We start from the raw sequence: 9,839 nt of genomic DNA, 5'->3' as shown, positions 1-9,839 counted from the left end.
TGGAGGGAAGAGAAAGGGCAGGACCATCTTCATGGAAGAGGAGTGACCAATGAGTCCTGGAGGATGAGTTAAACAGGCTCCTAGCAAACGGCCGGGTTTCTGAAGGAGATCATCAGGGTGTGCAGGAAGCAGGGTTGGCGATGCTGGCAGAGCCTGGGGGTGCAGCTGGGAAGACAAATGGTTAGTGCCAGCAAGAGGCAAGGACCCTTGGGTCCTATTCTCAGATCTTGCCTCTGAAGTCAGCTCCAAAGCCCTTGTCCTCCCACGTGCCCTGAGCCTGTCCCTCCCTTCTGGACTCCCTGTTTTGTTAAATAAGGCCACCCGCATCCTCCCAGCCATCCAAGTGGAAACCACCACCACCTCCTCTGACTAATAATGGTAACACCAGCTACCATGCCAAATGCTTTGCGAACATCACCTTGTTCAATTCTCCCAGCAGCCCCAGGAAGTAGGCACATACACGTCCCCATTTTGTAGAAACTGAGGTCTCGGGAGGTGAAGTCCCTTCTCCAAGGTCACCCTGCCAGCATGTTGTAAAGCTGAGAGTTTGCAAAGAGGACAAGGCTGAGGAGAAGGCACTCCAGGTAGGACACAGCCTGTGCAAAGGCCCAGAGGTGGGAGAGAACATGGCACATTCAGAGAACAGCAGGTGGTTGGTGTCGCCGGAGGCTCAGGGGTTTGCAGGAGAGAGTAGGGTGGGAGAAGTGTTATGATCAGATCTCGCATGTTGTAGAGGAAGTGGTGACATTTCCTGAAAGCTTTTAAGTCCCAAACCACTTTCACTTCTATCATCTTATTTGATCCTGTTCAGTTGCTGTGGCAGTAAGTGTCTCAGAGAGGTAGTGAAGGTGCCCAAGGGTATACAGCTAGGAAGTGGCAAGGCTGGGCCCTAGCTCTGTCACTGTGTCTCCGCAGGGCCTTTGGGGGATGGCCAAGACCACCAGGGCCCCTTCTGGGGAGCTGGAGTCAGACCAGGAGCCTTTTAATGGGGAGGGGGAGGCAGAAGGGGCACTGGAGGCCAGAGCTTCTAGCCTCTAATTTTGCTGGGTCTCGCCCCAGGGTGCAGAGGTCGGAGCCTGCCACACCCAGCCCTCAACACTCTGTGACCTTGGGCTTGCCCTTCTGTCCTCCGGACCTAGTCTCCCTGTGTATAAAATAACCCCTGTTCACTCTCCAGATCTCTGTTCCTGAGCCATCTCCTCCAGGAAGACCCCAGTCCTGCCCTCTCTGTCTGGCTCACCTCCTCCAGGAAGCCTCTGGGGCCTCTCCACCTGCATCATGTGTCCATACTGAACGCTCTCAGAGCTCTGGCCCCCCAAGCCCTGGATCCCCCATTTCGCTGTTGCGATGCCACCTCCGGCAGGACTCTGCAGCGTGTTCCCGGGTCTGGGTCTGGATTTGGGACCTGCCACATTTCAGCTACACGTCTCTGAGCCTCAAGTTTCTCATCGATAATAATAACTTTTTAAAAAGTGGGGATGGTAACAGTACCCACTGCGTGTTTCTGCTGTGAGGGTCCAACCAGAGACCCAGGAATAGCTCCCAGCAGAGTGCTGGGCATCGAACAAGCCATCAGCCAACGTTGACTGTGCTGTGGGCTGAATTGTGCCCCGAAAAGATACGTTGAAGTCCTAAGTCCCAGGTACTCGTGAATGGGTCCTTATTTGGAAGTAACGTCTTTGCAGATGCAATCAAGTTAAAAGGAAGCCATAATGGATGGGGGCTCTGATCCAGTGATTGGTGTCCTGATAAGAGGAGGAAAATTTGGACAGACACAGACACACAGGGAGAAGCCACGTGAAGATGGAGGCAGAGACTGGAGTGATGTATCTGCAAGCTGAGGAATGCCAAGAGCTGCCGGCCACCACCAGAAGCCAGGAGAGGGGCACGGAACAGACTCCCTCACCGCCGCCAGAAGCATCCGTTCTGCCAGCGCCTTGAACTTGGACTTCCAGCCTCTAGAATGGTAAGAGAGTAAGTTTCTCTTGTTTTAAACCACCCAGCTTGTGTTAACCAGTTACAGCAGAACTAGGAAACTAACACAGTTGTTAACGTAGCAAACACTCTGAATGCAAGTCCGGGGACACAGTGGCGCCCAGTAAGCTCCGGCTCCCTCTGGTCTCCTTGGTGCTGACCCTCTGTCTCCACCACCTCCTCCTCCAGCTGCCGGCACCCACGCCCCGCCTCCTCCCCGGCTTCTGAGGCCGGGCCAGTCTGGGCTGGGGGACTCCGGCCGGGGCAGGCGCCAGAGCAGCTCCTGGCCCCACGCCAAGGCCCGCAACAACTCATTACCGGGCAGGATGTAACGCAATTTCACCCATGGACAGCGCTGAAAGCCAGGCCTTTGCCGGCGTGATGGATGGGCCGGAAGCCGCTATCTTGCCTCCGCCCCTCCCAGGCCTGGGAAGGCTCTGAAGCGCCCAAGCAGCTGGCACGCAGCGCGCCTCGCAGCTGAGGCGCACAGATAACCCTCAGCAGCGCGCTGGGCTGCCCGGCCGGCCCGGAGCGAACGTCAGGGTGTTAATGAGTCTCCGCGGGCGGCGCCTCCCGCCGCCCCACGCCCTGCTGGGCGCCTCGCTCCGCCGCCCGACTCCCCTCCCAGGGCTTTGTTCCTTTCTTCCTTTCGTTTCCTGTTTGGGATAAACATGATTCATGCCAGCCCCAGGGCCCTGTCACCCTGCCCAAGGCCGGCTGTATGTCTCGGGATGAGCCTCCGCGGCTCCAGCCCGGGCTGGACGTGGGCGCAGGGGGAGGGGGCCGGACAGGAAGCGGCCGAGAGGGCGAAGGCAGAGGTGATGGGCCGCACCAGGCGGGGAGCAGAGCGCCAGGCACCGAGGGGGGCTCAGAGAAGTCGCGGGGCCGGGCCCTGTGGGATTCGCCCTCTCTGCCCTGGAGCTGTAAGGAGCTGTGCTGCTCCCTAGGGCTGCTGTGCAACACATCACAACCTGGGGGCTTCCAAAACCAGAAAGTTACGCCCGCACAGTTCTGGAAGCCAGAAGTCAATATCCAGGCGTCAGCAGGGCCCTGATCTCTCTGAAGGTTCCAGGAAAAGATCCTTCCTTGCCTCTAACAGCTTCTGGGGGTGCCAGGCAATCCCTGGCCTTCCACAGCCGCCTACTGCCAGTCTCTGCCTCCGATGCCACCTGGGCTGCTCCCCTCACGGGCCTCGTCTTCACATGGCATTCTCTTCCCAGTGTCTCTCTCCTCTTCTCACAAAGACACAGTCATGTTAGACTAAGGGCTCACCTGCTCCAGCATGGCCTCCTCTTGACTAATTACAATCTGCAATGATCCCATTCCCAAATAAGGCTCCATTCACAGCAACTGGGGGGTAGGACTTCAACATGCCTTTTTTGGGGACACGAGTCAAACCATAACGGCTCCCAAGACTCCCAGCATCTGGCCCCGCCCCCTGTTACTCCTCTCTCATCACTGCCCCTCACATACTGGGCCACTGGCAGTTCCCTAGATGAGCCACGTTTTTCCTTTTCTCTGGGCCTCTGGGTGTGCTGTTTCTTCTGCCTGGATGCCTGACTCGTGCCTAACCGTCCACCTGTCCCCCATGATTGTCAGTCATGGTGGGCTCCTTGGTGAGTAATGCCTCATCCATCAAGATCAAGCTTAGCTGTCAGCTCTCCCGGGAGCCCTCACTGACCCTGTGCCTCTGGGCTCCTTAATGCCCCGAGCTAACCTGCACTGCCCCTCGCGGCCCCCCAGGTGGTCTTTACCCATTCGCCTCTCCTCGCCAGGCTTTCTGTGTGTAGGCTCCGAGTGGGCAGGGTCTGTGTCTTACCTCTGCGTGCCCAGCAAACAGGTGCCCGGTAAACGAATTATTGAGTGACGAATACTATGAACCAGCATTCACTGAGCACTTACTAGGTCCTCATGCTAGGCGCTGTTCAAGCCCTTTACTTGTATTCTCTTTTTCTTTGATTGAGATAAAATTGGCATATAACATTACATAAGTTTCAAGTGTACAACGTCATAATTTGACGTCTGTATTTGACAACTTCAGTGTGCTCACCACTGAAAGTTTAGTTTCCATCCATCACCACACGATTGACCCCCTTCACTCATTTTGCCCATACCCCCTACTCCCCTTCCCCTCTAGTAACCGCCAAGCTATTCTCTGTATCTATGTGTTTGTGGTTTCTTTCTTGTGTTTATTTTTATTTTTAGATTCCACATATGAGAGAAATTGTATCGTGTTTGTCTTTCTCTGTTTGACTTATTTCACTTAGCATAACACCCTCAAAGTCCATCCGTGTTGTCACAAATGGCAAGATTTCATTCTTTTTTATGGCTGAGCAATACTCTGTTGTATAAATATATATATATATATGTATATATAGCACATCTTCTTTATCCATTCATCCGTGGGTGTACATTTTGGTTGTTTGTGTATCTTGGCTATTGTAAATAATGCTGCAATGAACATAGGGGTGCCTATATCTTTTCAAATTAGTGTTTTAATATTCTTTGCATACATACCCCAAAATGGAATAACTGGATCGTATGGTATTTCTATTCTTAATTTTTTTGAGGAATCTCCATACTGTTTCCACAGTGGCTGCACCAGTTGACATTCCCACCAAAGAATACAAGGCTTCCCTTTTCTCCACATCCTCGCCAACACTTGTTATCTCTTGTCTTTTTGATAATAGCCATTCTCACAGGTGTGAGGTGATATCTTGTAGTTTTGATTTGCATTTCCCTGGTGATTAATGATGTTGAGCGTCTTTCCATGTGTCTGTTGACCACCTGTATGTCTTCTTTTGAAAAATGTCTATTCAGGGCTTCTGCCTGTTTTTTCATTGGGTTGTTTGCTCTTTTGTTGTTGAGTTGCATAAATTCTCTATACATTTTGGATATTAACCCTTTGTGGGATATATGATTTGCAAATATCTTCTCCCATTCAGTAGGTTGCTTTTTCATTTTGTTGATGCTTTCTTTTGCTGTGCAGAAGCTTTTTAGTTTGATGTAGTTCCATTTGTTTATTTTTTGCTTTCGTTTCCCTTGCCTTTGTAGTCTTAGCCACAAAAACATCACTCTAAGACTACTCTCAAGGAACTTACCACCTATGTTTTCTTCTGGGAATTTTATGGTTTCAGGTCTTACATTCAAGTCTTTAAACCATTTTGAGTTAATTTTTATTCACGATGTAAGATAACAGTCTACTTTCATTCTTTTGCATGTGACTGTCCAGTTTTCCCAATACCATTTATTGAAGAAACTGTCCTTTCTCCATTTTATGTTCTTGGCTCCTTTGTTATAAATTAACTGTCCATATATGTGTGGGTTTATTTCCGGGGTCTCAATTCTGTTCCATTGATCTGTGTGTCTGTTTTTGTGCCAGTACCATGCTGTTTTGATTACTATAGCTTTGCAGTATAGTTTGAAATCAGGGAGCATGATGCCTCCAGCTTTGTTCTTTTTCTCAAGATTGCTTTGGCTATTCGGGGTCTTTTGTGGTTCCATACAAATTTTAGAATTATTTGTTCTAGTTCTGTGAAAAATGCCACTGGAATTTTGATGGAGATTGCACTGAATCTGCAGATTGCTTTTGGTAATACAAACGTTTTAACAATATCAATTCTTCTAATCCGTGAGCATGGATTATCTTTCCATTTACTTACGTCTTCAGTTTCTTTCATCAGCGTCTTATAGTTTTAGGTGACCAGGTCTTTCACCTCCTTGATTAAATTTACTCCTAGATTTTTTTTTATTTTTAAAGACTTCCTTTTTCTCCCCAAAGTCCCCCGGTACATAGCTGTGTATTTTTACTTGTGAGTCCTTCTGGTTGTGGCATGTGGGACACTGCCTCAGCATAGCCTGATGAGCGGTGCCATGTCGGTGCCCAGGATCCGAACCGGCAAAACCCCGGGCCGCTGCAGGGGAGCGCACAAACTTAACCGCTTGGCCACGGGGCCGGCCCCTTTTTAAAATTTTTGATGCAATTGTAAATAAGATTATTTTCTTAATTTCTCTGATAGTTTGTCATTAGTGTGTAGAAATGCCACAGATTTCTGCGTATTGATTTTGTATCCTGCAACTTGACTGAATTTGTTTATTAGTTCTAACAGTTTTTTTCTGGAGTCTTTAGGGTTTCTCTATATAGTATCGTGTCATCTGCAAAGAGTGACAGTTCTACTTCTTCCTGTCCACTTTGGATGTCTTTTCTTTCTTTTTCTTGCCTAATTGCTGTGGCTAGGACTTCCAATACTGTGTTGAATAAACGTGGTGAGAGTGGGCATCCTTGTCTTGTTCCTGATCTTAGAGGAAAAGCTGTCACCTTTTCACTGTTGAGTACGATGTTAGCTGTGGGTTTGTCATAGATGGCCGTTATTATGTTGAGGTGTGTTCCCCCGATACTCACTTTCCTGAGAGTTTTTATCATAAAAGGATGTTGAATTTTGTCAAATGCTTTGTCAGTATCTATCGAGATGATTGTATGATTTTTATCCTTCATTTTGTTGATGTGGCGTATCACGTTGACTGATTTGTGGATGTTGAGCTATCCTCGCATCTCTACAGTAAATCTCACTCCATCATGGTGTGTGATCCTTTTAATGTGTTGTTTGTATTAACTCATTTAATCCCCCACAATAACCCTAAGAGGTAGATGCTTTTGTTGTCCCCATTTTACAGATGAATGAACTGAGCTCAGAGCAGTTAAGCACTTCTTCAAGGTCTAATGATTGATAAACCTCAGAGTGAAGATGTGAATTCAGACCACGAATGAGGACGCTGTCCTTGCCTTGAAAGGCCATGCAGCTGAGCAGCAGAGAGAGGAGCATGTACTCAAGGGTCCAAGGAGAGGCCCAGAGCTTCAGTGCTAGGAAAGGCTAGAGCCCAGAGATACTCCTGGACTGAGAAGGTGGTATTCTTGCACATCGCCATGTGGGGGCCCTTCATTTTATCCCTGAGACCGTGAGCTCCCGGAGGGCAGGAGAGGACTATGTATGATTCCATTTGCCTCTCCCTCTCCAGTCCTGACAGAGCCCTGCTCACAGCAGGCAGAGCCTGTCATCTCCAGGTGTGGATCCTAACCAGCTGGGCGTCTGTGTACTTTTCCACCACACCAGTCACCATTCAGTGAGGCTCAGGGAGAGGCAGCTGAAAACTGCTCCAATTCACCCCAGGAAGGAGGAAAGCTTGGCTTTGGGGTCAAACCAACTGGTGTTTCAATTTCAGCACTGCCACATATCAGCTGTGTGACCCCAGTCCAGTCACTTGAGCTCTCTGAGCTCTCATTTTCTTATGTGTACGGTGGTGAAGACAATGAGGGAAACTATGACAGACAAGTAGGGAGCAGGTCCAGAAAGCCAGCAAGCAGCTGATGGTGGCCATTATCCCTCCCCCAGTCACTTCCTCCCACGGTGCTCAGAGCCATCTTCCATGGGGTGGTGGACACAGCTGCCATTTCCTTTGCATTTAACTCACTTACTTAAATTTTAACAAATTTTAAAGAAATGAAGCAAAACACAGATAAACAACCATTTAGATTCATGACTCCATAATCCAGGAATTCTCCGTCCGATGCAATCTGTTCAGCAATTGTTGTGTGAGTGGGAGGGAAAGCATCGTGGGTAAATGTTTCTGCAGATCCCCAGGGAGGAGGTGAAAGCCCAGCTTCTCGGGATGAGTCTTTTCTCCCCAGAAACGTCAGCACGTGTCCCAGTTTGGGACTCTAATGCTGGAGTCTTGGTAAGCTCCCGGGGAGAGGTCTCTGCACATGGGGGCAGGTGCTAGTGTGGAGTGGGGTGAGAGGCGGCCAAGTGGGGACAAAAGCTTCAGTTCTCTGTGGTTAAAATGGCCAGCAGATGTCCTCTGGGGACAGCCATGTCCGGGGGCCCAGAGACTGGGCTGGGTCATTCACCCAATGTCTTGGCAACGGCTGAGTTTATGGCCAAGCTCTGGCTCTGTCACTTGCTGGCTGCGTGGCTTTGGGCGAGTCCCTTAGCCTTCGGGACCTCAGTTTCCTCAGGTGTAAAATGGTCACGGTAGTGCTCTCCTCATCACAGGTGATGAGGAACTAGAGAGAATGCATGGCAGAGCTCAGCCCCGCTTCTGGCCCTTGGGAAGGGCTGAGCACGTGGAAGTCTGGTGGCCAATATTCCCAGGCAGACAAGACAAGGACTGCCTTGACACGCTCTGAGAGAAAGCAGAGAAAAGAGCCAAGAGCTCTGCCCAGGGTCAGGAAGGACTTCCCACAGGAGGTGGCATTCCCATAGGAGATGGCCTTCGAGCTGGGCCTGGCATGGAGGAGGTGGGTTCCCATGGGGAGGGTACAGAAGTGAAAGCCCATTTCCTGGAGCTTCCTGCAAGGACCATCATAATGTTTAAATGAGTGTGAGGCTCTTTACATGGGGCTGGTATGCGGTGGGTGCTCACTCCGCATCGCCCTGTCTTAGGGAGTATGCACATCCACCTCTCACAGAGCTCGGAACACAGTAGGTGCTAAATACCTCCTTCCCTCTCACAAGGATTCCACCTACTAAATGCCCTATTCACATTCCTCTCGCTCAGGGACTGGCACATGGTAGATGCTCAATGTGCGTTGCCCCCACACAAGATGTGGCACACGGCCATGTTCAATAAATGCCCGTGACGCTCCCCTGCTCCTGCCTCTTTAAGAGCAGGGCCTGTGTCCCCTCCTTGTTGCCCCGCTGCGTCTCACCCACGGCTGAACGCACAGCAGGTGCTCGGTCAATGTGGACTGAATGGACCTCGACTTGGCACGTGAGCATGATTACAGTCCTGGTGCCAACGTCCTCAACTCTCTGGGATCAGTAATCTGACTGCAGTTACTGCCTCACTAACCTGCCCGTTAGCCCCTTGCTGGAGACCGCAGGTATGCTGCTGCCACCTGTCTGCCTCCCTCCTCCCTCCCTCCCACTTTCCTGGGAAGGAGCCAGGCCAGATGGGCTGTGCCGGGCACCTCTCCGCAGCACACCAGGGCCAGCACTCAACTCTGAGTGCTGGAGGATTGGCAAGTGAGAAGTTGGCCAATATGCCGTTAGAACGAGGCACAAAAGGAGCCATGACCAGGATGGAACTGAAGCCCATGAGGACATTTTGTCCTCTGACACTGAGATCTGGGTACCTCATTCAGTCACATTTGTCACTTTGCCCCCCACACTGGGAATCTTGGTGTCTCACTCAATCACATTTGCCTTGAGCATTTATTCCTACCAAGCCTAGAGCTTGGTGCTAGGGATCCTGATGGTCCCTGATCTCCAGGAGCTGCGGTCCACTGGGGCAGGGAGGTTTTAATGGAGGTGCATAATGCAGGCAGGAAGTGCTCCCGTCTCCAAGGAAGTTGGGTTGTCCCTACCTGGAGGCATTGGGGGCCTTCACTGAAAAGGTGACGTTTGAGTTGGGCCTTAGTGACTGCGTAAGATTAGTCCAGAAGAGGAGGCAAAAAAGTGGACATCAGGTAGTGGGAACAGGTGATGCATGGTGTGAAATGTCGTGAAGGTGGGGACGGTTCACCTGCCCCCTGGACCCATCTTTGTGGCCCATGTGGATGCACCAGCTTCTCCATTTCTTAGAGCCTGAGGAGGAGGAGAGAAAAATCACAGCATTTCAGGGTCCAAGGCCTGCAGCTGCCACCAACACAGAGTCAGAGAGGTTGTCAGAGATCATCCAGCATCCAAAATAGTAAAGAGGGTTTAATTTCAATGCCAACCCCGACCACCTGAGAGGGGAGGTGGGCGCAGGAAAGCTCTGGGGTCAATCCGGGGCGTGGTGGGAAGCAGTGCTTCATCTGCCAGGGGACGCTAGGGGAGGGTGGCAGCCCTGATCTTGTCCACCCCGCTCATTTACACACGTGGAAA

General features: G+C 50.7%; 1 protein-coding gene across 3 annotated transcripts in view; it reads left to right on the top strand.

The window, feature by feature from the left end:
• The first annotated feature begins 1,828 nt into the window (after positions 1 to 1,828).
• The window catches only part of DISP3 (dispatched RND transporter family member 3), a 72,908-nt gene continuing 64,897 nt past the window's right edge, over positions 1,829 to 9,839 (top strand). For 2 of the 3 annotated variants that reach the window (XM_070253600.1, XM_070253593.1), the window contains exon 1: positions 3,445 to 3,590. In XM_070253600.1, coding sequence (XP_070109701.1) covers positions 3,576 to 3,590 — 15 coding nt within the window. In that variant the 5' untranslated portion in view covers positions 3,445 to 3,575. Of the gene's footprint in view, positions 1,967 to 3,444; positions 3,591 to 9,839 lie in introns of those variants that run through there. The other variant, XM_023635798.2, reaches the window with a different exon arrangement.

This window comes from Equus caballus, chromosome 2 (assembly GCF_041296265.1).
Source record: "Equus caballus isolate H_3958 breed thoroughbred chromosome 2, TB-T2T, whole genome shotgun sequence".
NCBI classification, from domain to species: Eukaryota; Metazoa; Chordata; class Mammalia; order Perissodactyla; family Equidae; genus Equus; species Equus caballus.
Note: the sequence above shows the minus strand (reverse complement) of the source record. Positions and strands in the feature narration are given on the sequence as shown.